General features: G+C 42.8%; 1 protein-coding gene across 1 annotated transcript; it reads right to left on the reverse strand.

The window, feature by feature from the left end:
* Window positions 1-2,703: 2,703 nt before the first annotated feature.
* On the reverse strand, window positions 2,704-25,688 carry crn (pre-mRNA splicing factor crn). Its single transcript, XM_075699281.1, has 14 exons — window positions 25,479-25,688; window positions 25,185-25,274; window positions 25,032-25,094; window positions 24,848-24,939; window positions 24,247-24,330; window positions 22,488-22,729; window positions 18,117-18,295; window positions 14,835-14,996; window positions 13,689-14,030; window positions 11,663-11,809; window positions 8,709-8,903; window positions 7,230-7,385; window positions 6,489-6,581; window positions 2,704-3,087 (listed from the first exon to the last, which is right to left on the reverse strand). Exons 1-14 carry the CDS (start codon window positions 25,527-25,529, stop codon window positions 2,902-2,904), a joined length of 2,082 nt encoding a protein of 693 aa, XP_075555396.1. The 5' UTR covers window positions 25,530-25,688; the 3' UTR covers window positions 2,704-2,901.
* Between the last annotated feature and the right edge of the window lie 1,731 nt (window positions 25,689-27,419).

The raw sequence follows: 27,419 nt of genomic DNA on the forward strand, positions 1-27,419 counted from the left end.
CAGCTCAGTCAGATATTTTACTGCAAATGAACCAACAGTCTAGCTGGAGTAGTCACGTATACCTGGCCATTCCCGTTTACGAACATTCAATATAAAAATTGTATAGTACGAACAAGGCTAGCACTCACTCTCTTACTGTTTAGAGGATCAGATGAGTCACTGCAAGCAAAGACAATATATTTTAAAATGTTTTGTCTTTTTAATTTGGTTAGCATAGATAGCGTCTATCTATTGATCTAGTAAGCTAGCCTCCTTACACTGCTTCCTCTTTAATAAAAAAAAAATATCCTTTAAATATTTATCCGGTGGTGGGTGGATTCCAACTCGCATCACACACGTTCTTCAAGCACAGCAGCTTGACCTGTGCCACCGGTGTAATCTCGGAGGCCAAGCAGGAAAGCTTGCGTGCCTGTCACTAGATGGCGTAGCATGCCCAGAGGGAAGTGCGATAGTGGAGCCCAGCTGCAATACATGGCTCATACACAGCGTTTCGGTGCTGGCAATACCATGTGTCGCCACACTGCTTGAATGCTAATCGCGTCAATGTCGACAGCCATCACGAGATAAGTTCTGCAGCAATTTATTTTTTAACCCTTCATAAGCTCAAGAGCTGCGCACGGCTTTTAACCCTTTCTGGTCCAATGATTCCTGAAGGAATTGTGATGTTTTGCAGGAAATACCCAACACTGAGAAAAAACAAGCAATATTATTTTCAGAAACGTGAGTGTGAGCAATGCTAATTACATTATTTGTTTGCCGTGTGCCACTAATAAATATGACTTCCCATGAAATTTCACAAATGACCATGTGTCACATCGTGCCGTGGTTAGGCCTCCGCACTCTATTTTTGGAGCCTGCTGCCTAATACACATATAACCTGCCTTGGGCAGCTCAAAAATGGTCTTTAAATAATCTGTGGCCACATTTCACACCGTTATATGATTGCGATTAATAAGTCCTAAGACATAGTGCTTGCAACACATTGAGTTTTTGGTAGTCCATGAGCAAAACCTTAAATTTATTGCCAAAAACTCCAGCAAAAATTTGTTGCTTATTTTTCTGATTTCTCATCGAGACACAAAACATAAAATTTTGACTTCAGTGAAAAAATTCAGACTGGGAAGAGTTAAAGCTGGGTGAATGGTGCCCTTGTGAGATGGGAAAATTAGTTATCATTACAGTCTAATGGCCTTTTGTGTTTTAAATGACAATAGGTTCCTTTCAGTGCTACATTGCAAAAAATAATGTCATTTGCATATCATCCAAATAATGATATATCAAAGACTAAAATGCATAAAAGGGGTCATGATATTCATGAGCAAAGCATTTCTACTTTAAGACCTTCACGGTCATCAAAAATTTTTGATTATGCTTACGTAAAGAATCATGCGTAATTATTCATTCCAAATTGAGAATTTTTAGTCAGGCACAAATTCATTAAATTGTCAACACACATGGCCAAATGGCTAATAAGGTGGAGAAGGACACAGGTGGCAAGGTGAGACTTTAGCAGCTTTGCATTACAATAAATTAACTAGCCCTTAACAATTAAGTACACAATCCATAAATTGCGGTGATTTGTTTTTGTATTTATTTGGTGGTGCTCCTTGGTGTAAAGAATGCATTAGGTTTCGAGAATTTTTAGTCAGGCACAAATTCATTAAATTGTCAACACACATGACCAAATTGCTAATAAGGTGGAGAAGGACACAGGTGGCAAGGTGAGACTTTAGCAGCTTTGCATTACAATAAATTAACTAGCCCTTAACAATTAAGTACACAATCCATAAATTGCGGTGATTTGTTTTTGTATTTATTTGGTGGTGCTCCTTGGTGTAGAGAATGCATAGGTTTCGAAATACATTCTAATAATTTCCGCAAGGTCATTTTATCGAAGTTTTGCCAAATCACATTACCCTTTGATGGCTTGTCGTAAATGTAGGGTGCCGCTGATCCATCCTGCATGGTTTTTTACGTACGTGTACGGCGCCGATCTTTGATATCTTGTGGATATTCGACACCACTGGTTGTTGAGAGGTGCTGCCATCTCTATAGAGTTGGCTAAAGTCATTTGAAATTGTGTTTGCTCACTTGGACGCACAGCTTGACCTGTTTCTCCTCCATGAAGGTAGCAGACGACATGCTCATGTATGTGGTCGCGAGTGTGTCGTCTGCTACCTCCAAGGTACGCGTTTCTTCTTCCAACTCATTCCTGACACATTTTTTTGTTCTGATGAAACGCGGTTCTGGGGCAACAAATTGATAGCCATAAATTTTGCTAGATATTTTTCTTGATCTCTTACTGTATGGTGCATTTATGTATACTGTTGGTGTGAGTATTTCTGAGACAAAATATTGCTTGCAAAAACTTTTTGCTGTATTCAAGAGTTTTCAAGTATTTCATACTTACTGGAAACTGCAATAAACAAACTGACCATGAGGCCCAGTTCCTGCAAAAGAATGCGACCCTCAAAGGGTTAAATGGCTCCATTAAGCAGCGAACAGGATGTTACATACAGACAAACGTTCCACACAAATGACGTTAAGTCACCTTGCCGTGAAGGTGCTGGAAGGATAAGAGGAATGTCGCTTTCATCAAACTAAAGTGTAAAAGCAAACTTGATGACAGTAAGAGTGGATGACGCTCGACAGAAATGACATTGTCATCTTGTCTTCCGACAAGTAAGTGACAGCACTAGAAAAACGAGAGGAAAAATAACAGGCAAACAACTGCCAGTTATATTTACAGGATTGTGTGCGAGTAACACGATGAAATGCATAGTATGTACAGATGATGTGTGGCTGCAGTCGAATTCTGAACCAACAACGCATGATGGTGGACGCATAATGCAGTGCCGACTGTGGAACCGGCGGAAGCGGAAAGAAGACGAGTCGGTGCTGTCACGCCTCCTGTCTGCTGGTATCGCCCAGACTGTCATCGTCGGCGTCCTCCTCCCGGTCGCCATCCTCGGACTTCTGCTGCTGCTTCTTCCACTTCTTGGCAATTTCAAGTAGCTTGAGGTGTGGCTTGGCCGTCTCGTCCGTCGGGAAGATGTAGTCGAAGTACTCCTCCCAGCCAGCCTCCGACTGCAAGAGAGGCAGCAGTGTTTGAAGGCAACACCAAAAGGCAGGGAATGGCTTTGCAAGAATAAAAAGGAATCTTGCCTGCCTGGAGCAAATGCCTGTCACTGATGCTGCCATTTGCCGTGTTTGAATTAATGCATAATGAGTGGAGGTATGCAAATATTTGTATATTCAAATACGAATATCTCTCTTGCTAATATTTTTGAATGGTGTGAAATGTGGGACATGAAACTTAACACTGATAAGACCATCTTTCTTCGCTTCTCTTGCAAAAAAGCTCCACTTTCTTTTAGGCTAGGTTTGTCATCTTTGCTGGAAGAGACTAAATAGAAGTATTTGGGTGTCACACTTACTAATACTTTATCATGGAATTCACATATAGATAAGATCTGTTCTTCCGCCTTCCGTAAACTGTACTTTTTAAGACATAAGCTTAGGAATTTTCCAACTAGCTTAAAATTGCTTGCTTACAATTCACTAATTAGACCGAAACGTGAATATGCATGCATTGTCTGGGACCCACTTAATAAACACAATATCACCTGCCTAGAAAAGGTATAGAGAAAAGCTGTAAGGTTTATTTACTCAAAATTTTCCCCATATGACTCACTCTCTGAATTAATGCAGGTTAACGGTATCCAATGTCTTGAACAACGAAGAAAGAATTTATGTTTGCAATTTCTTTTCTTACTTTGGAATCAAGATCTAGTTATTAACCCTTCTCCATATCTGTCACTTTCAACGTCGAGGCATACACGCCACCATTGTCCTAATTTCCTGACGCCGTATTTTGCGCGAACAGATTTATTCAAGTTTTCATTTTTCCCTCGCACTGTAACCGACTGGAATGATTCTTTAATGCCTTTCGCCACACTTTGATGTTTTTTTAACTTTGTTATTCTTGTTTTGTTGCCATTTAACCCACCCTGCTTGGACCTGTACAAGGTTTGCAGTATTGAATAAAGAAAGAATAAAGAAAGAATCAAATAGTGCCTGCTATTCAATTCATATTGTGTGTTTTATTTCTTTTCATTTATATTTAGGAAGAAACATTACCTCAGGGCCAACTCCCATTTCCATATTCAAGTTCAGTAAAACGTTCTTATAACAAAGCTGAAAGGTGAGTCAGAATTACTTTGTTATATCATGCACTGAACTATAAATCTATCTGGGGATTTCAAGGGCAATTTCACTTACTTTCACTATGTACATCCATTATTTCATTATATGCCATTTCATTATAACAAGGTTTGACTATACATGTAAGATGCAGAAAAGTTTTTAAGCAATTGCTGGACCGAATCAGAAAGCTGAATTCTACTGACTGTAGCAAGCAGAACTGTGATTTGGGGCCTCATAGACTTTACAAAGTTTATAAGTCCATAATTATACACCAAAAATGGTCACTGCAGTTCCGTGAACTGCATCGCTTAGAGCATCTGAAGCGGACAAACGATGTATGTGTCTACACTAGGGACGTGCAAACATAAAGCTTTCAATTTCGAAGTGAATTCTGAATGAAAACCAAGTGTGAATCGAGTCGAACATTTTTATAATAATTTCTGAATGCGAATACTATCGTTCTTGCAGAAATGCAATTCTTTTTCCCAAACCAGAGCTACGAATAAAAAGAAAAGTTTATTGCACAGCAAATAAAGTACAGGGAAATCATGCTTTGTGGTCAACAAAATTGTATCTAGTAAAACACTTTTGTTTGACAGCACCATAACTGCAATTATTTAATGCTGTCATGAAGGAAGGATGACATGTTGCAGGAGCAGAGACACCCTCCTGCATGTCGCAATTCCTTCAGACACTGAAAAGAGCTGCTCACTGGACACACTACTGTCTGGTATCGGCCGGTATCTCTTCGCAAGCCGAGCTAACAATGGGCACTATACGTACGCCACTACTCACATGGATCTTCTTTCTGGCTCAAAATTTCATCATGCATATCTTTCAACCTGTGCTGGTAGCAGCAAGCGAAAATTGCCGCCACATACATGTGAAAATTGCTGTTGGTTGATGAGCTTATTAAATCCTTTCGAGAGCACCGACGTGGAAGGAGCCTCTTCAGAAGCTTTCATAGTAGAGGAGATATCTGGGTGCCTTGGCGTTAAAATTTTGCATGATTTTTTTCTGAATCCGGTTTTTAATATAGTTTGCCTTTGAAGCATCTTGATCGTACTCAACTACTCTAGCACGAGGGTCTAAACACATTGCCAAGCTTGCTACTCAGTCAAATTTGTAGTTCAGAAACCGTGTTTGTAAGACTTAGCCAGATTAGTAGCAGACTCAGAGGTCTCTTCCAGGCTGCTGGTGTTGTCCAGATGCATGAAGAGGCAGCACAGAGTGGGCACTTGAGCTGATAGCGTCGGGTAGCCATAAGAACCCACAAGGTCCCCCTGACAGTGCCCCCTTTTTACTTTTGATATGCTTCACTGCACAATTAATATGCTTCACCGCAATACAATCTGAATGCTTCGCCGCATAACACGGCTGTACTGCGGCGAAGCTGACTTAAGAACTCGACACGGCAATTTTGGGGAGTTTGAATATATCGAATACTAAGAGCATCTTTCAAATTGGACCGAGTACTAACCAATTTAAATCTGATATTTGAAGTTTCGAATATTCGCACACCTCTAGTTTACACTTTTCGTGAAACTGTCACAATGTGTACAAGGGTTTCGCAAAAATATCACAATTAGTAAATTAATGGTACATTCTAGGTACAGTTTACAGAATTGCGATACCGTTGTTTATTACCGAGTTAGACAGGAGTTGTAACTGTGATGTTTGAGTTTATTTTGTGTGAGTGTGTGTGATTTTTCAACTATCTTTTTTTAATTTGACTGCCTAAATAAAAAAATTTGCTTCCTGCAGTCATTACACCTTAAATTCTTATGCTTCAGCTTGGGACCTATCTAAACATATGACAACTGAGAAATCGTTTTTTTCAGAAACCATATCACTGACAAAGGTGAAAGCTATTGACTGCTTGAAGCCAATTCTTTACATAATTGTTGAAAGTTACTAAACATTAAACTAACTAAAATATGAAGTAAACTTTGCAACTCAGTAATAAATGCATAATCATATCACAATTATCTAAATGCACCTATTAAGACACCTAAAGTGAACAAAATAGATGTATTATACACAACTCTGAAATATAGTACCCCTACTTTGTAAGGAGGACTTTTGCAAAACTCTAGCAAACACTAGTAATTTCGTGTAAGCTGTAAATTCACAAATCAAACTTAATCAAAATTCAGTGTGAGCACATAGCAAAATGATTTCTCTGTTTATATATGAGGTCTTAAGGTAAAGCTTTGTCTTAAAGGGCCCGCCATGAATATGGATCGTAGGGTCCTCATCATTCAGCAGATGCAAACACTTACCCCGTCTTCGTTGACGATTTTCCTTCGCTTCTTGACTTTCTTCGGCATCTGCCTGGCAACCGACTCTTGGCTCTGCTCGTCGCCATGGCTGGCCTGTGAATGAGAACACGCACGCAAACTTTAGTCAGCCACATTCAGTCGCTCACATCCAGTGTGCCTGGATACAATCTGTCTAACAAATAGTAAAGATTCTGGTGCACAAACTAACACATCCATCACCTAACTGAACACACACCCACGGCACTGGCTCAGGAGGCATGAGGTTGCAGGTTCGACTCCCGGCCACATTCCAATAAGGATAATGCGAGAAATTATTGTGTAGTACTGTGCTTTTGGCGCTTGCGAGAGAACCCCAGGTGCTAATCCACAGCATCCAACTACAGCATTTTTCATAGCCCTTATATTGATTGAGAACATTAAGGTCAATGACTCATTAACTCAATCAATCAATCAATAAATCAATAATTATAGTTCACAGCAAACTCGTGCCAGGATGTTAAAAATTGTGAACCAAATGAGGCCATGCCTATTCAAGTGTTCATGGGTAGGCAGGCGAGGGGGTCAGTAGAGATAGATGGGGGAATTTTTTAGAATTTTCAGTAAAAAGATTACTAAAGTGAAAACTTCATCACCCCCCCCCCCTCCCTTACTGCCACAAGAAAGATAGAAAGAATTGTATTTGACAAAACACACACGCACGCACGCACATGCACACACACACAGTAAGTGAGAAATTCTTACCTCAAACTCTGCCCAAGACTCAAGAAGCATCAGCCGTTCTTCCTTCTCAGCGGCATTGCGGAGCTCCTTATTGGCCCGTTCGAAGATGGTCCTGGCCAATGGGACAGGGTCCTTACCCCCATAGTTGAGCTGGAAGTGTGCATAGCTAATCCAGACCTGGAAGATGAGAAAGAAACAATGTTTCACTTTAGCCCTGTCACAGCCATACGTAAGCATAGCTTGAAAAAAAAAACATCTTTACAGACATATGCCAATCTGAGCAACTGTCATATTAAAGAGAGCAAAGCTGAATAAGTGATCAACACACGCAGTTGGGCAAGTTAGGTGAGCATTGTGAGCATGTAAACGCGCTTAACAGACGTGGACAAGAGGAAAGGTCCTACAGGTGTGCACTATGTGTGCTATGTATGTCTCGTCTTATCTCTAGCCCACGTCTGTTAAGCGTGTTTACATGCCGCATAAGCGAGTCCTCATGCTCTTCGAAAAGACTAGGGGCCTATTTGCTAATTGTTCCTTATTGTGATTCATTACCGATGCCCTGGCCATACGACTGACGCAGGCTGTGTTACTGGTTGCTCTCTGATTTACATTTGATACTAACTATGCCCTCAGCTTTCGCTGCTGTAGCCATACAAACAGCTGGCTGACCTCCAATGTGGAGCTGGTAAAACGTGATGTAAGAAGCAAAAATGACAGAGTACTGGCTTAAAAAAAAAAAAAAAACACACATACAAGCTGTCTATTCAAGTGAGGTCCAAGCACAGTAACATTGTATTTTGTAATTACTGATAATTACTTTTCGAAGTGAAAATTCAGCAACCGAAAGCAGGTTGCTTTGCTGACTGCTCTTTCATGGAAATCTATTACCGAGCACACCATCTCACAAAAGTGATTGTGGAACTTCCTATAACAGCTTCGCTGTATAAGTGACACTTGGGCATTTTTGTCTAATTTCAGGTTGTCCGCTTAATTAGATATCTGAAATGGCACGATCCAGTTCTTAGCGCCTGTAGAACATGATGTATGAGCGGAAATTCCACTACCCACTGTGAGGGCGTGGTGGCTTTCAGGACTGACTGCTCAGCTAGTCGGCAACACATTGTTTTGAGATCGCAGTGACATTTTCCATGACTTTGCGTCTGTCGATTTCGCTTGCTTCAGGAACTTGCCTGCATAAATTTGCTTATACAAGTACCTCTTTGGTATATGGCACAAGGTGCCATCACAATTTCTTTTTAGCACACATTTTTTGCCATGTTGTGAAAAACAATGTCACAAGCACAACTAATTTTTCATGAACCTTTACAAGAACGTATGTAAAATCGTAGAGTGAGCCCAAATGCGTAAAACTTTAAGAAAATCCAGGGGTTGGCACGCATGGAGATCATAATTGCACAAACACGCATACTTCTACCATACTACTATGAACACACATGCAATCACACCATGCGAGGCAGGCTCGATGCCCTAAGCTCATACCTTGACGTGCTGGGTACGCTCAAGCAAGCGTTCATAGAGGCGTGACGCCAGCTGGTACTGCTCCTGCTCGATCTCAAAGTCAACGTAGCTCTTCCAGATCACCTCAGGCATGTCCAGGCGTGGCTGGCTGATGGCAATCTCAAAAATGGCCCGCGCCCGCTCCACGTCACCCAGGATCGTCTCCAACTCTGCATACTGCCACACAGGGCCGGCTACAGTTTTAATGCCGGCCGTAGTTGGCACTCGTCCAAGCAAGCTTTAAAAACACGCATGATGTACAAACTGAACAGCTTGAAAGGGCTGATATCACGAGTACAAATGATCCTATGTGGGTGGTAAGCAGAGCTATCTTGTTCGTGCCACCTTGTTTCGCGTGCTGTCACGCAGTACTGTCACATAGCCTTACATCTTGAAGCCATGGGCTGTTTCCATGTTTATCAGAGTCGTTGACCAAACTTGCTTGTCACAGCAGGTGGAAAGTGTCAACGCAGCATTTTCCACAAACAAACACAAGAAAGCATTGTTTTCCAACACCTTTACTCTAACAGAATGAAATTTCTTAAGTGAATCCAGGTCCAAACCTTGCAATGATAATTTCCTTTTTTTCATTGTTGCATGCCTCATCACTGATCGCTTGTTTCCATTGTATGTGCTGCTTTCTCTGCTTGGACCATGTGTTCGTTGTATACAAAAAATAAAATAAATAAGCATGCATCCACAAGATACACCGCAGTGGAGGAAACAAGACACTCGGGTGTTACTTGGACACTGCTCTTACAATGAAAAGTTCTAAGCAGTTTTGAGTTCCTCTGTTTGCCATTAGCCTGTGGCACACACCCTCTATGGTAACCAGATATGTGGCGATGCGAAATTCGTAGTTTTGGGTTATTGCGGGCGAGAGGCATTCTACTTTATTATGAGGGACAGAAGAAACAGGAGCTTTAGGAAACAAGTCATAAAACTGACAACACGCACAAGCGCTGTGCGTGTGTAATCTGATGTATGTCCCTGTCCCAGAGTGCTAGTTTTACAGTATACAAGAATAGATACAAAATCATTAGACTGATAAAGTCTTCTTTCAAAACTCTATTACTGCTAATGTTGCAGCTGGAGGTTCAATACTAAAAGACAAAGATCAAGGCTGAACTTCCATTTTGTTAAAGTTGTTCCGAAAATTTGTCCCAGTGCCGGTACGTCTGCGTGACGTCATGAACCTCAAAAGTGCTTTCTTGCACATGGGCCGTTGTGGTGCGGTAAAAATATTTGAAACTTGCTATGTTCAGTCTGTCGCTCTTTTAGAATACACTGTAGTTCATCTTCAGTAACATAAAAAAAAAAAAAAACTGACTAGGCCCAATTAGACACCGTCAAAATCCACGACAACACACCCAAGCTGCTATGAGAACTTCAAAGCGACATCGCCAGCTATCTTTCACTTTTGCATGTTTTCTGCCTTGTCAAGACTCTCCCTACTGTAAGAGTGGTTTTTTGCAATTTCAGTAGCGTAATTTACAAATACAACTCAACTTAGTTTTATCCTTACTGCCCCTTTAATCCAAAAGTAAGCATGAGCCAACTCATATTGGCACATAGCTTCACATTAAAAATACTAGAGCTAAACTTGGTGTTAAGATCTCTGCATGCCGCCCGCACAACTCTACACCAAGCATGAAGCTGATGGGTAGTACATAAATTAGTCTAAACTTTGACCCTTTCACTTCAGACAACCTTCTGGTATTTATTTTTTTGACCTGTCACCCTCAAGTTCGCTGTATGGAAATGATTAGCCTCATTTACCCTCCAACTACTGTGATCGCACTGTTTTCAGACATTACAAATCAAAACTATTTAAAGAAAGAAAAACATCTAAAACAGTCACCCATGGCAAGCGTCATTGCCCAAAATCCATCCAGGTCAAGCGACATGCACACTTGGGACAGTCTGGACTTATGAAATCAAAGCTGCACAACAAAGTGAAGTGGTAGTCAATGTAAAACATTTTCCCTGCTCAAAAGAAATTTTGTACAACTAGCATGTAACACCATAAAGAACAATGGGAGAAGCTGTAGTTTGCTTTCTAACAAAGCCATGCCAAGTCATATAAAAATCCATCAACTTTCTGTCATTCCCATCGTGGTTGAACTAGTGCAGCGTCAGATCTCATTCTAGTAATTTTATTAGGGAACTCTACACAAATTGGCAGTCAGCTAACTCATATTTCTATTTTGTCGTGGCTCACAGCAGCATTTGCAGAAAATATTCAAGCGATTTCAAGAACGTTTAAGGCCTTGAGAAAGCACTGAATGCCAGGCAGCTGATGCCTGAAAGCCCGTAAACAAAACGCTGTCCTGAACAATAAGAGAAGACCTTTTATTGCACATGCAATGGAGAAATAAAGGGTGCTTGATAAACCTTTGTCACATAAGATATTACCAGCCATTACAAACAAGATGGCCCCTCCCCGCAAAGATGCTAATCAAATTTGATTGGTTTGACCCTTGGTTTGTATAAACCTTGTGGTCAGGTGCACAAACAAAATCCACTAAGTTTAGCTGAAAATACAAGGTTTTTCAAGCACTCCTAAAAAAACATAAGGACTTTCAAGGCCTTGAATATGGCAGTTTCAGCAGTTTCACATTCAGGGCTTTTAATGATTACTAGGAACCCTGGGCCGCTATCTTGTACACATTCGGAAAGCCGACGTTCGGTTTCGCCTCATGCGATTGGACTAGATTGGCCTAGGCCGCGATATCGGCGCAACCTGGACAATCGCGCGAGGTGGAATCGAACGTCGGCTTTTCGAACGTGTACAAGATAGCGGCCCTGCTTTATCCTTTCCTGTGCGTACTTCATTTGCCAACATTGGTGCCTGCTGAGTCAGCCGTTTTTTACCAGTCGCAACTCACATTCTAAAGCACAGGCGTTCAGCGGCAGCGAATAGGGAATCAACGAACCTTCATCCAAGTGGTGCAGTTCTCGGGCGCAAACTCAAGAAACTTCTGGTAAAGGATGCGGCAGCGATCGAACTCCCTAAGCTGTATCTCCAGGTCGATGTAGCCACGGAAGAGCTTGTCCTTGGGGCAGAGGCCTATGGCTGTGCCCTGCAACGTGAGAGCATGGACACAGAAGCGAGCTGCTTGTTTGGACAAAGTTGTCACTGCTCCTAAAAGCATGGTCGTGCGATTTCAAGAATTGTTCAAACACAGGTAGTCGTAAACATGCCACAAAAGCATGCGACATTCAAAAGGAAATATCGTGAAGCATGCTGAAGGCTTGACAAACATGATGCACTATACAGTGGAATGTCGTTGATACAATCTTCACTGGAACCAGAAAATAAAATGTGTCATCCGAAAATCGTATTATCCAAAGCAAGCGCCAAAACGTATGAAAATAGGCATACTTGGTGACAAACTCAAGTTTGCGAGGAATCGAGTGATACTGCTTTGCATAACATGTTACGCAGAGCAGTATCGCTTGATGCCACACGAACCACTTGCGCAGTTCATCTTTAAATTTCACTCCATGTAGCTCAAGCCACCATGGCTCAGGCGGTTCAAATCAACAGGAAGTAGACAACCCTTGCATCACCGCTTGAAGGAAGCAGTACATAGCAATGGCCATACTGTGTAAAGGTTGAGAGGGAACGCCGTGGCTTAAGGGGAGGGCAACATTTAACAACTCATACTTGTGTTATTATGGCGCGTTGACATGAAATCCTTGTGAGAAAGCATTTGTTGAGAGATACCCTCTGTGTCTAGGCACACGACAAACACTGCTTCAGAGACCTTTTAAGCTAGCAAAAGTATTTTTTAAGCAAGGAAGAAATCTACAATGTTGGGTTGCTACTCCACCTACTGTAGCTGTCATCAATCCACAGTACATCGTCATTTCAGTGCAGACGTTAGTCTAGAGAGCAACTGATGTGCTGACAGCATTTTCCTATACGAAAGTGCTTCATGAGTGCTGGACATGTGGCTTTCACCGAAATGCCACGTACTCCTTTCTATTGCATTTTCCAACTAAGTGCCGCACACTTGCAGCAAAATTTATGCTGTATACGGGCGTTTCTTCAAGAGAGTGGACTTTTTGTTAGCTATGGAGCAAAAGCTTACTTCACTGCTGCAGATTTTGTTTATGCCACTTAGCTGCCCTGTAGTAGCCAACTAACACACATTATTAGAACAGGGTTTTAATGGTGCAACATACTGCATAAGGGCAGCAGTCACGGCACCTCTGGGCTTTAGTTTCGTGCTATGTCCAGCCCCTTCATCCATCTACGGTCTGCGAAAGTTGTTGCTGCTCCATGTGAGTGACAGCGCAACCCAGTGGATATGTTGCACTATTAAGAACTGTCTGTAATAAATGCGTTTCTGTTGGTGACAAGTCAGTCGTTATGCAGCATCAATTCATACTCTGCGCTACCCCCCCCCCACCCCCAAACAAAACATTTTGCTATGCAGCGAACTAAACTTTTGGTTTGTCAGCGCACACCCTACGTCCCTGGTTCACTTTTGCCACTATCAATATCCTTCACCGAAACACAATATGCTTCACGTACGGCACGCTCTGTGTACAAACAACAATACTGTGGTAGATGGTTGCACTGTAGTGCATACATGGGCTAAGCAGGCGCTCGTCTTGAGCCCGAGCCGAGTGCTGCACGTAATTTATGAATAAATTACTTCATTATGGTAATCGAAAACGGAATTATCACGCAGGAAAGCTGACTTGCAGTACTGCAATGAGCCTAATAACATTGCAAGGAACCAACATGCAAGAATTTGCAACCTGAGCAGCTAAATCAGTCATTTAAATTTCCATGACTTTACCCATTAAAATGAAATAAAATTCCCGGACAATTCCACGACTTTTCCAGGTGCTCAGGAATTCCCCAACTTCCTTCCCCCCCCCCCCCGTTTTTCAGGTCACGAGACGTACACCGGGACAGGCACCAAGCAGCTGTTGACGGCGACTCACCAGGAGCTTGCGGGCGGCAGGCAGGTTCTTCTGGCGCACCTCGAAGTGGGCCGCCTGGAGCCACACCTTGGCAAAGGTGAATGTCTTGTGGGGCAGCAGGCGGAGGCAGGCCCGGTAGACCTCGCGCGTGCGCTCCGCGTCGCCCACCTCCAGCTCCTCGTACAAGGCGTAGTTGATCCAGAGGTAAATGTAGCGCCGCCAGAAGCGCTTCAGCCGCGACGGCGGCACGTTGGCGATGGCCCGCTCGTAGGTTTCGCGCGTCGAGTCCACGTTGCCCTCGCTCTCCATGAGCCGCAAGTAGTCAAACCAGGCGTCGTAGTTGAGTGGGTTCTCCTTGACTTGCTGCAGGGCCAAATATGAAGCATGGCATTAATGGTTGCGGTAAAGACTTTTGCCCCATCACAACAACGTCAATGTAAACTATCTAGTTATTTCCAATAAGTAAGCACCAAGCTATAGTAAAACATTTGTGAACTTGTTGCACCTCTTCTTATTGGACGTGAAAGGATAGAACATGTACAGCACAGTCCACTGTTAAAGGGAACACCTTACCAGTAATAAAGCCAATATAACAAACTTTTCTCCCATAAGGTTGGAAATATGTCGCCGGCATAAAAAAACTGGACTGCAGGTATGCATGCCATAGCTCAATGATAATCGATGGCAAAACAATGACTGCATGTTCCCTAATAGACTATACAGTGCACAATTGGACAAGGGTTAACTACCAACCAAGCTCATCGCATAAAACAAATGACATTCTATACAGTCAACTCCCAATTCACAACAAGCAAAACAGGAATGGGCAACACAGTTATGTACCATTACGCCTCAGAAATCAACACTCGATGCGACAACAGAAGTATTTTAAAACAAGAAATATTTTTATTTGAGAGGGTAAGTGAGGGCTTGCCACTAGTAGGTCCAGAGGAAGCTTTTCTTGTGGAAACTAGTGGTACAAGGATGCTTAATTTTTGGTCATTTTTGGTCACTTCTGATCATTCAAACCTTTAGTATGAATTATGTCAGTAACTGTTTTCAGAAGAAAACAAGGGCAGATGGCCATACTTCGAAGGTAGTCGTAACTTTGCCTTTTCAAGATGCTCATGCAAAACAGCAACACTACGCACTTCAAAAGACACGCACCTCTTCATACTGGTACTTGCGCTTGCTGACAATGACGTCCTCGATGCCGGCCCGGTCACCATACTTCTTTTCATGGATGGTGTAGTTCTTGAACAGGTCCTGCGCTTTCTCCTTGGGAATGTGCTCCAGAGCATATTTGTAGATCACTCGCACACGATCGTGCTGTCATGGGGCCAGGGAGGGAGGATGACACACATGAGGGCACCGGAAAACCGGACAATCTTGCATCAGAGTGAGATCATGCAAACCTTTGCGATAATCTATGCTCCAAAACCTCATGTTTTGCATTTGTCACTTTCACCATTGCTCTTGCATATAGTACTGTTGCAGATATTCTCGTCTTTTTCTTTCTTGTTTACGTGAAAACTACCTTTTGTCGATTGCTTCTATTCTCCATAGCACTGTTTTCATTTAGTTAAAATTGCTTTTTGTTCGTTGTTGTGTTTTTATTTTTGTTTTTTCAACTTCGAATGCTACTGTTACTCCCTTAGTTTTATAGTGTATCTTGTTAAGTTCTTGAGTTCATTTGCATCTTTCTGCTCTAATCGATGTTTTATTTTGTTAAGGTGTTATTGTTTGTATTTTAATTTTTATGCGTATTTACCATACTCCATCCTCACACAATAACTCACAAGGGCTCTGTAGAGAAAACACAGGGAAGGTGGAAGATGGAAATTCAGAACAATGAGCAAAACGAGAACAAGGTAAAAGCGCAAGCAAGGTAAAGGACTTGCCTTGAAAAAGACAAGACCACTTATCGAAATGTTGGCTCCCACTTTTACCTTCTTCTCGTTTTGCTCAAGGGCCCTGTAAGGTGCTTATAAATAAATAAATAAATAAATAAATAAATAAATAAATAAATAAATTCGACTGAAACAGTAACGAAATGCTGATGTGAATGTGGCTGCTTCACCTCCGAAAAACACACACACAGCAATAGTTTGTCTAAGTTGTTTTTGTGAAAAATAGAACTCACCAGGGAAAAAACTAAAAAAAATAAATAAAAGAAAGCTATACCATTGCAGGTGCACGAAAATACGAGCGACTCGTACATCAAAAACAGCGAACATGCATAAGGGTGTTTTCACACCTTTCAAAAGTCCTTTCAGTCTGGTTTGCCACTGCACAAAATCTACACAAGATTTTGCAAGCCATTCACTATTATTCAGTGTAACTCCTTCGCTATACCAGTCCTTTCAAACTCTTTGCTATATCTACTTAATATACAGTCAAATCTCAAATATAACAAACACTGATATACCCATTTATTAGATACAACAATGTAAACAAAATTTTTCTTGTTGATTATCAGCAAGTAGGGAATATATGCTTACGATGAATATCAGATAAAACTAAGGTATTTTCATGCCTGGCGCGATCTTTTATAAAGAGGTTGGACTGTTACTTCTGTACTACCCGCTATATCTGACACATGGCCCGGCATGCTGCACCAGCTCCTCAGTACGATGCATCTCTGCCTCCTCAATACCTACCGTGCCAGAACACACTAGAGAGCTTTAGCTTGTTCGTATACGTAGTTATCATTCACAGAATGCTGGGTTACCAGGGGCATAAATGTGGGCAGCTGGGTTGTTGTTGGTGCCATCGTGTGGCACAAAGTTTAGTCAGAATGAATTAATTCTACGTTTTTACAAGCCAAGACCATGATGTGATCACGAGGCACGCCGTAGTCGGGGAGTCCGGATTAATTCTGACCACCAGGGGATCTTCAACATGCCACCAACGCACGGAACACAGGTGTTTTTGCACTTCAGCCCCATCGAGATGCGAGCACTGCAGCTGGGATTTGATCCCACGACCTTGTGCTTAGCAGCCCTAAGTTAAATTATGGGGTTTTACGTGCCAAAATCACTTTCTGATTATGAGGCACGCCGTAGTGGGGGACTCCGGAAATTTCGACCACCCGGGGTTCTTTAACGTGCACCTAAATAAAAGTACATGGGTGTTTTCGCATTTTGCCCCTATCGAAATGTGGCCTCCGTGGCCGGAATTCGATCCCGCGAACTCGTGCTTCGCAGCCCAACACCATAGCCACTAAGCAACCACGGCGGGTGCTTAGCAGCCCTACACCATAGCCGCTAAGCCACCACGGCGGGTTAATAAAAAAAAAAAGTTTAATCAGAGAGGACATATAGTTATTGCAGTAGTTGACCATATGCTGGTGTGCTTGTGTGAAACATAGACAGTGGTGATGCAATCGACAGCATGCAGTTTCAGTTTGCTATATATTCCTTCGTCAAGAACCCCCATGCAACACAAAATCTTTTCGCGTGTTGGACAATGTGTCACAAGACGTCGCTACCAGCGTTGTTACCGCCTTCTGTGTTTACCGTAACACGGTATTTCTGTAAAGCATAGATAACCAAAACTGTCTGTTCTCATCGACATTGCACAGAAATCACTGTGGAACTGCCCTACACTGCAGAACATTTTGAAATAAACAACTTCGCTATAGATTTGACGTCACAAGCAGCTCAAGGACGAGGAGCAGAAGCACATCCTTGCCAACTGACATGGGTGCCCAGGGAATCTGAGCTAGAACTTATCTAATGTAGTAATTAATTAGTAATTGGTTTACTGAAGCACCGCCGCTGAAAGCTCACTTCAGTATATAAAAGATGCTACACTAGTTATGCGCTAAGCTCTCCCATGCTTAAATAATAATCTTCAGGCATTGAAGTCAGCGTAGCACATATATGTTGGGCACTGCAAAGTTAAGCACAGAGAGAGAGAATACTTATACATGGGACTGCTGCTGGCACTACACTGATGCACAGGTTACACTCATTAAATTCCTTTGTATGTGCTAGGAAAGATTTTTTGTTTTAATATAGCATCTGTGTACTCTTTATAGTAATTGTCCTCAATCCAAGCTGGTCAAGTGAGTCAATAGAAACATGCATTTAGCTTTTTTACAGCCATCAGTTAGCCTTTACAACTAGTGCTACACCCTTTCTTTGTCAACGTTAAATGTTGTTGGCTTTGAAAGTGATGTTAAATTCAGTGTATGCGTTTCCTCAAATTTGAAAATGCTACAAATCCAGTATCCCCAATATACGTCCCCAATAATTACATATCCATGGTATATATATCTTTCATATACTACCTTTGCTGCCATTAGTATATTAGTGTTAACTTTTCAATTTGGTGCTTTCTTTTCACTTAAAGGCGCCTTGTTGAAGACTTTGATCACTGCTATACATACCGCCTTTAGCATTTGCAACAAATAAATAAAGATCAACTCCCGTTTCCCATCCTCACCTCCCGTTGGTTTTCCTCGAACTTGGCAAAGGCAACAAACAGTCTTTCGTCCATGTATTCTTCACCGAAAAACTCGACGGCGCGTTCGTAGATGCGCCGTGAATTGTTGATGTAGCTGTTGTGCTCTTCAAACTTGGCATACTTGATCCAGTGCCGAACGTCCGGATGAACCATCACAAGTGCACGGCATGTTAAGGGTCACAGATCTCGAACATTGTTGTATACTAGCTTAGATCACGATACGGAGACGATGGTTCACAAACCGTCATTGGTGACAACTTAGACACTCTACCAATCCCTTTGTGACACCTGTTGTGCTATAGAAACGGTTGTTGAGATGTCCTGCTAGAATGCCCGATGTATAGAGGTGCATTACTTCATGAAAGCCACGCGCATAAAATTAGTTGTGCACCAGTGACACTTGACGAGCACATTAGGCACAATGCCTTGTACTTCCAGACAGACTTTAAGGGAGGAAGCCGGTTTTAAAGCCTTCTTTAAAGTCTCCTTTACCAAATTTAATGAATCTGCACAATACTGTTCAGATATTTGTGCTGATTACAAATACAGGGGACTTCCAATAATTCAACTCCGATTCAACTCCGACCGGCGCCCATGCATTTCGATGGACTCAAACTTTTATTGATCCAATCCTACAATGGGCCTTCACCGGATAAGTTAAAACTTAACCAGACCGCATGCATGTGCCTGGCCTCTATGGTGACCCCAATAGCGGCCCCTTTAGTGGCAGCGTCTGTCTTAGCGGAGCTCTGGGGACACTGAACGTGTTGAACACACGTCATTTTCCATCTAAAACACCTATCTTGAAGTATTAACCATAGCTCACAATGTCTGATTATGTTATTTTCCCGATTCTAACACGGAGGTTTCTTTTTTTTATGCCATGAAGATTGGGCCGAAAATTGCCTGTGCACGGTGCAATAGGACACAATAAAAACCCGCCTTCACGGCATTCGCATGCCTTACTGCCTAACAATGTTTTGCAGCGAAGCTAACCTTTAAAAAGAAAAGGTGGGGGCCACTGTTTAGTTTTTTTTGTTTTGTTTTACTTTGGATGTAGAACCATCTGCGCAACACACATTTAGACAGTATTTTTTTTTTGCTTAAAAACTAAGTGGTCGTTAGATTTCTACCTTGTTTCAGAGCTTTTAATGTTACTTCTATGTTATTTTTCTACTTTAGAAACACAGAAAGTGGGCATACATTTGATTCAGGGGCGTGCTAGAATCGGTAAAATTCTGCCAAATGAAATGGGCAGTGTGTTCTGGCGTTTTTTCTGCATCTTGTTTAATCTGACCCACCGGGTAATTCTATCAATTCAGTCGGTCCCATCAAGGTCAAATTAATGGAATTCGACTCTATGCAATCCTTCTTATAATAGACCAATTAGTTCCAAAGAAAATTAGAAATAAATCACTATTGCTTCCAGAAATATTGGAGCAAAGACTACTCCACAATATATTGCTTTAGGCGCATGGCTCTATACTAGGAAGCACAAGGTTCAGAATGGTAGCAATACTTCTTTGGTGCAGGCAGCATTAAAACTTATACAGCACATTATACGTAAGTGTTATGTTCAAAATGTAGCCATCTGATTATATAATGTACAGCCAAGAAAAAGAAAATTACAGCTAAAGTTTGAAAATCTGTTCCCACCCTTGTGGGCACTACGGGTTTAGCTATATGCTGTGATAAAACTTAAGATTCTAGGTGCCCTGATGGTCGAGACATCACTTCTGAAAGATTGCACAAAACGTAAAATCCATATCTTGTAAAACTGCAAGATTAGACAGACAGACAGACAGACAGACAGACAGACGGACGGACGGACAGACAGACAGACAGACAGACAGACAGACAGACAGACAGACAGAGAGAGAGAGAGAGAGAGAGAGAGAGAGAGAGAGAGAGAGAGAGAGAGAGAGAGAGAGAGGCAAAGTTACTTTTATACTGACTATTATATATTCAGTCTGCCTAAGCTATCCAAATACTGTTTTTTCTTTAATCAAATTTTTTCGTGATTTTATTGGGTCTCCGAGACTCATGTCCCCCTTAAACTTGTTGTTTGCTTATCTTTGGGACACTGGCTTGCTTGACAAGCTTTAGGATATATAGAGACCAGAATTTAATTTTCACTTTGCCTTCAGGTTTAATGTAACACATTAAATGTCATTTTATATGTCCAAGTCCTAGCTTTACCATGTCCATCGCTTTCACACTTCCTTTTCTCTCTCTCTCTTTACCCCCCTCGCACCACGTCTCTTTCGGGGCTTTGCAATGCCTCCCCAATAGAGAGTAGCAAGTAGGTAACTGCACACAAGCCAGCATTAATCTATGCGTTGCATTAAAGAGCTCTCTCTCTCTCTTACTCTACCCTTCCAAAAAAGTTGTTTACAACAGTGAGCTAAGAAACAACTTCTGCATAATTACATCGCACATGGGGGCGCTCATCTGCCAAAACCAAGGCCAGTACATTGTAAGGATTCCTTTTGCTCGATTTGATTCCTTTTGTTTATCAACTGCCGCTCAATACTGGCTGATCCTGGTCATATAACATAGATGGAGAGCCACTGGGACCACTGACGAAGCAGGGAAGGGAAAATTGTCATAGGAGCGTCACATCATTTCAGCACTATTTTGCGAGTGCATGCATATAAATTGTTGATAATGAAAATATAATAATAAAAACAGTGTACTTTGAGAATGCACAAAAGTTTCACTCAGGCCGACAAAGGAAGCACTGTGTGAATATCTGTTCTGATTACGAAATGGCAATAAAGTTTCAAAAGTTGTTTTTTTTTTTTGCCATAAAATGAGGGTGAGGTGATGGCGATGGCACACGTCCGAATCCACAAATGGATAGATGAATGCAACAAATGCTTTATCATGTTCATAAGTGCTGTCAAAGTAGAATATTTAGGAGATCTGTGCAACTTTCAGTGGCCACATATTGCATACAGCGCGCAGTTACTAGTATCACTCACGTTTACAAGTGAGAGAAAAGAGGCTTTAAAGAGCCCCTCACCAGGCCCCATAGCAAATTTTGGTTATACGCTGGAAGTTGTTACGTGTCCTCTGCCGCAAAAATTTTTCAAGTCAGCTCATTAATAGTTTTCAAGTCAGCTCATTAATAGCTGGAATATAAATAGTTGAGTGCCGCGAACCCACGATTTCAGCAGGCGGGCTCCACAGCATAGCAAGACTCCCTCTCCACTCGCCCCGTCTGGCCTCCGCAAGGGAAATTTCTTCCCTGCTACACGCTCTCCAGGCCGACCTCTCCTCCTTTCTCTTCATTAAAATCTACTCCTCCTCCTCCTCTTCCCTGCGTTCTCCCATGCCGGACCTCGAGGATCGCGTGACACATAGGTCATGGTCCCCGCCTTCACTTTTTCTTTTTTGTCCTCGCTTAATGTTATTTTTTCCTGGCGCTATGCATTTCCGCTGACGGCGTCACGCGAGAGCTGTTGTCTTGTTCGTGCAGCGCACGATTTTGTGCGCTGTGCACAAGGAAACATGACTAGTGGTATAATTCAGTGCTGCACGAATACTGAGGCAGAACCAGCGGATCGCAGAGCATGATCACACGCTCGAACGCGGTAGAAAATCACATAGTTTCGGTACCTGCGCACGCGACCGCATGACTGTGGGAACAAGCGGACGAAGCGGAAGTACATCTCTCTGGCTTCGGTGCGAAGTAAAGCAAAAAAACGCGCAGACGTTCCATTTGTGTGTTTTATTATTTCTCTAAACTTCAATTCGTCAATTCAAGCAACAGATCACACAAATAACAGATGGTGCCTTGAATAATTCTCAGTGCCACGTGTCACCACGAGCAATGTTACACTGTGGACTCAAGCACGCAGGCGCAGGAACGCGACTACGTCATCCTCCAGCTTGGAGCGCGACGACCGCGAGGAAAAGGAAAAACGGCGTTCGGTTTTAAATTTCAGATCTTTCCGTAAGCACGTAGCGATGTAATAGTTTGCAGACACGATCATTATCACGCAATGTATGCTCTGCGCTCGCCAGCCCAAAATGGCCAGACCTGGTGAGGGACCCTTTAAGGCACAGACAGACAGCAAACAGGATTGACATCAGTCAAAGGTAACAGATTAACACTGCTATCGAAAGACAAAGTACAAAGCAATGACAGGCTAGTGCTCATCCAGTCAGAAACTGTCAGGCTAATGCCTGTACTGTCAGAATACATGAGGACAGCCACTTGTACTTCAGTTTTCTTTGTGAATCTCATTCTTTGTTTACTCGCATGTTCGACCTGCTACCGTGGGTTGCCAACCAGCCTAAACGCACTAGGTTAATCCAAGACAGGCTTTCAACGTGAAAGGATATATCGTTCGTAGATTTGCCGGGCCCTGTCGAGTTCCTTATAGCGCAGCTCAAAGTTGATGTACGTCTGCCAGGCCTGCTCATGGGGCTCCCATTCCATCCAGCGCTCAAAGACCTGTCGGCAACCGGCAATGTTTCCCAGCATCTCTTCCATGTAGGTGTACTTGTACCACAACTGTTTCACCCGGGGCAGGATGGACACAGCACGGTCCCAGATGTTACGTGCATGGTTCACCTGGCGGTTCCTGCACAGCAGCGTGTTCCACTGAGTGATGCATAAGGTATAGCATTTGTAATGGTTTGATCAATTGATGGCATTTAACCTTAAAGGGACTGACAACCAATTTTCATGGTACCCATTTTTCTTAGTGCAATGGAAAGCTTACCAATCAGAGTGTCCAATCATGAATTGCTAATACGGGAAACGCCGTGGAACATTTTGCATCAGAATTTTTCGATCTGCTGTGAGGATGTAGCCGTTCACTGGAAGCATGCTGAAAACAGTGACACGTGAGTGCGATAGCGATTATACGCCGGCATTAGTGGGAGGCAGACGACAAGTGTGGTCGTAGTAACAAAGTATGATTTTGTTTATCAAGTCGATGTTGCTATGATTCACGTTTTCCGAATTGTTAAATTATTTCTGCTATAATAGCTACGTGTTTTTGTGGTTCCCTCTTTACCTGCTTTGGTATTTAACTAGTCAAAACGAAACAAATCTGATCGAAAATGAAACGACGCCTTTACACGTGATACAGAGTTCAGCATGTTGCCGTAGCCGTGCATGTATTTTCGTTTCCAAGCATAGCATAATGCGCGAGTGTCTAATATTACGCCAACTACAATTTTAAGCAATAATTATGCTGTACTTAAGGGGGGATGCGAGTTATTGAGATAACTCGGTTATTTCTTGATGAAAGCTGATAAAACTGCATATGTTCATTCAGTTTTTGTGTTTATTTTAAATATCTATGATTTTTCTGTCTCTAAGACCCGTGTCCCTCCTTAATAAAAGTTGACTTACGTACAATAATCCCAAAGAATACATCTTAAGAGCTTGCATTCAATACATACAGTACATTCAGTGCTTGCCTTGGAATGCTTTCTTTTTGTCCCATTCAAATTTTGCACTGGTTTCTTCAACTGTGTTACCAAGCCAACATGCCCAGCTCAACTTTTTAAGGAAACCGAACTGATGTTTCAGAGATGGTGCAGTCTTAGACACACTCTTAAATATTTTGCTTCTCACAATATGCCGGCTGTCTGTAAACATTAGAAGTTATTAACTATGTTCGGCTTGCTTGGAGACCCATGCAGATGCAACAAGAACAGATAAGAAATGTTTAGGCTTCATATTCCGAGAACTAGGAGAGATTAAGAAATGAACTTGGATGAACATCATTTAGGCTGCAAAACAAAGTGTAGGTAGAGCATATTTCGAGGGTGGTGCAGTTATGTTGAGGTTCCAAGTCAACTGCTTGAGCATCCTCTAAACTGGCACAGGAAACGTCCAAGCACGAGTCTGAACTCTAGACCTTTGAAAGCTGGGAAGCGTCTACGATGTTGGCAAGCAACGTGACAGTGACCATGTGGGTGGTATTTGACAGCAAGCAATACAGCTTCATGTGGTCATACAGCTTCATGTGGACCCTCAAGCCTCAAAACACACTTGCAGTTTCTGAAAAGCTTTGTACCAATGGTGAAAGGCGAATCTGTAACAATCCTAATGAGAGATATAGAAGAAACGTAGTGTTTTACTTACTTCATTTCCATCTCAGCATACTTCAGCCAAAGGGTAACATTTCGATGGTCCACGTCCAATGCCCGCTCGTACACAGAGCGAGCCCTGCGGAAAAAGCAGAAAATATCTAGTTAGGCAAGGATTGAAGTAATGCATCCACCGGCTACGATGGTTAAATGCTAATATATTTACACTGCCAACGACAAATGTTTGAACACTTCACACCGTATGACAGAACAAAAAATAAAAGAATTTAGAGGGACAGAAGGCACTTCCTCAAAAGTAACCGAGCTTAGCTTCTAATGTGCTTTAACTTGACTAAAGCTACAAGGAAAAGGTAACCGACAGCCCCGAATTGTCAATGCCACAGCACACAACACATCGCAGTACGTTACAAGCAAACCAAAATGAAAAGACATTTGACAGTCACTAAAAACATATCAGAACCACGGGCACAGCCAAAACTGTCAAATGACACTGCTCCTAAACAGTGAACTTTAAATGCTTATCATTGAAGTGACACATGTAAACATCGAACCATAGCTTTAATTGGACACAGCTTATTTGTGAACTTCGCTCCGTGGCTTTGACGAAATTATCAACAAAGTTTGGTCATGCTTACCTCTGTATTTCCTTTTGACTCTCTTCCCACTGAGCATACTTGATCCAGTTGCTGATGACAGATCGGTTCTTGCGGATGCTGTCCTCAAAGGCCTTCGAGTAACCACATACACATCAGTGTACGGTCATCATTAAACACAAATCACACGTAACATCCTCTGAAGGTAACTAAATTATAGCCTCACCTTTCGTTTTCTCAGCTGGTACTCGGCTAATTCTTCTGGGTCAGAGATCTTTTGCTTTGGCGGCTGGAGAGTCGAAGAAACAAGCTCGCTGTTAGTACAGACACGCAAAACTGATTGAAAAAGAAAAGAAAACCTTAGGTGCATGGTACATACCGGTGGTAAGATCTCCAAGTCTCGTTCCTTCGCCTCGCGAAGGAGTTGCTCGGCTGTGATTTGAATTTCAGCCGGCGTTTTGTTCTTGACCTGGGGAGCACCACACCAGAAAGCATTAGTGAACTTGACGAGAACAAATCACGGGGAAAACAACTTTGCAACAGGGATCAGGAACCGATGTTCGTGATGGGAATGTTCTCAGAAAGACATGAATGCCGCAAAACAAGGAGGTAGTGTAACAACGACACAGTAAGCAACTCGAGTGAGCATAAGAACTGCGCGTCAAATGCCTACCTTTGCAACTTTCGGGATTTTCTGGGGCTTCGTCCCGCTTGAACTAGCCATGGTAGATTGTAAATTGAAAACCTAGTGAAGAAAGATGATCGACAAAGTTTACAATGCAACAGCTGTGTGGCGTGATAACGGAATTCTCCTTTGCGCTTGCATCAAAACGGCGGAACGGCCATCAACGTATGCGAGGCGCCATGCTTGTCACGACGCTATGAGCTCTGCCGGTCGTTGCGGAAACAGAATGCAATCAAGTATTTAATGCTGTTTATTCACTTGAAGTCACTACTACTTTGTTAGATATAAAAAGCTAAACTCACATACAAGTGGTAAAAAGTAAAAAATGCAGCAGTTTGAGATAAAGCTGCGTGTTTTAACACAACCGAAACCGAAATCAAACTCTTGCGCGCTAACAATTTGAGTGCGGACACAACGCCCTGGTATGTCGCACTTAGAAAAACACGTCGAAACCGAAATTTGCCTTCATGTAGTGCGTGCAACCCGCCGTAGTTCGACACTATTTGAGTCAAACGGGCCAATAACTGATACATAATCTGGTACATCTGATAGATCTCTGGTTTCCAGCTTCCGCGTTCGTGCGTTTTGACATGCAGCGTACACGAGATATTTGTACAAAATGATTATAATAATGAAAGCGGTCCTTTGGCTTATGCGATCAAATATTTCAGCAAAGATATTCCGTTTTCGCATATATCATCGCTGAAACAGCAATGCACGAGGTGAGCTCGCATGACCTGACATGACAAGAACTTTATTTGAGTCCTGAGGGACTGAGATCTTGGGGAGCCAAAACCGAAGGTACCGAAGGCTCCCGAAGATCAAGTCGGTGGCTCCGCCCACGATGGGCCCGGGAGATCAAGTCCCGCCGCAATGTCGTGGGCCCTCTGGACAGCCTGGAGTTGAATGTGAAGATTGCTGCTCTTGAGAGATTCCTGTCATTATTCTTTCGTGATGGGTGGAGAGGCGTGACTGGTGAGCTCGCAGAGAAAAGTATTATGTGTGCGTTTAACACATGGCACATACGCGTCTATATCGAGCGAGAATGCTACGAGTTCTTGATATACCGAGTATAGTGCCGAACTGCAGTCGAAGAAGAAGACAGAGTGAAAAAGAAAGGACCATATTCAGTGACGATTTAGCAGGGATCGCGTTTAAACGACTAGACTCTTGGCACAATGAACTGAGATATCCATCATTCCAACGGTTGTGTTGGCAACCCGGTGTGCTCGCGCATGTTTGCGCGCCGTCTGCTACTGCAGAGCCGGTATTTTTATTTTATTTCAGTACCCCCAGGGCTTAAAATTCTGTTACAGAGCCGCTTGGTGTTTACTGTATGTGTGTGTCCGCCTTACTAAGTAACTTTGGGTGATTTACACGCGTACGCATGCGTTGCTGTTGCGTACCAGGCTGCCCGTCAACTTGGGGACGGAAGCAACCGGGGGTGTCCTTTCACGAGCTGCCAGTCGAAAACGCTTTGCGTGCAGAGTGGCTGAGAGCTATACCAAGAAATGACGCTTTTCCGGTCGTTACTATCTCGGACTGCTCTGTTGTGTGTAGCCTCCACTTCCGTCCTACGGATTTCAAGGAAAACTTCACGAAGCGACTTCTGAAGCCCGGCACGGTACCCAGTGTGTTCGCTGAACGAACACCGCGCTTCGCACAAAGCGAGAGCGCGACGGAACCTCAAGGCGGGGCGCGAAAACGCAAGCGTGCCCCTTCGAGTGCTTCGTTGCCTTGCGAACCACCGGAATGCGTAAATCAAGGAAATCCAGGACCAGCCAGGCCTCCAGGGCACGAAAGTAACGGGAGCAACACCGAAGGAAGCGAGCCAACGTACTATGCCATTCAACCTCAGCGAGAGGAAGCCACGACTGAGGATCGAACAGCCGAGAATTCCGGTAGCTTGAGTGCGGCACCTACAGGGAT

This window comes from Dermacentor variabilis, chromosome 7, assembly GCF_050947875.1.
Source record: "Dermacentor variabilis isolate Ectoservices chromosome 7, ASM5094787v1, whole genome shotgun sequence".
In the NCBI taxonomy this organism is placed as follows: Eukaryota; Metazoa; Arthropoda; class Arachnida; order Ixodida; family Ixodidae; genus Dermacentor; species Dermacentor variabilis.

What these genes read in the sequence shown, in the direction of transcription:
- crn (XM_075699281.1), bottom strand. Translation starts at nt 25,529, where the DNA reads ATGGCTAGTTCAAGCGGGACGAAGCCCCAGAAAATCCCGAAAGTTGCA. An exon ending in TCGAGGAAAACCAACGGGAG is followed by an intron (nt 14,997 to 18,116) that starts GTGAGGATGGGA and finishes GCCCCATGACAG; the next exon opens with CACGATCGTGTGCGAGTGAT. An exon ending in CTGCCGCCCGCAAGCTCCTG is followed by an intron (nt 11,810 to 13,688) that starts GTGAGTCGCCGT and finishes CTCACGTTGCAG; the next exon opens with GGCACAGCCATAGGCCTCTG.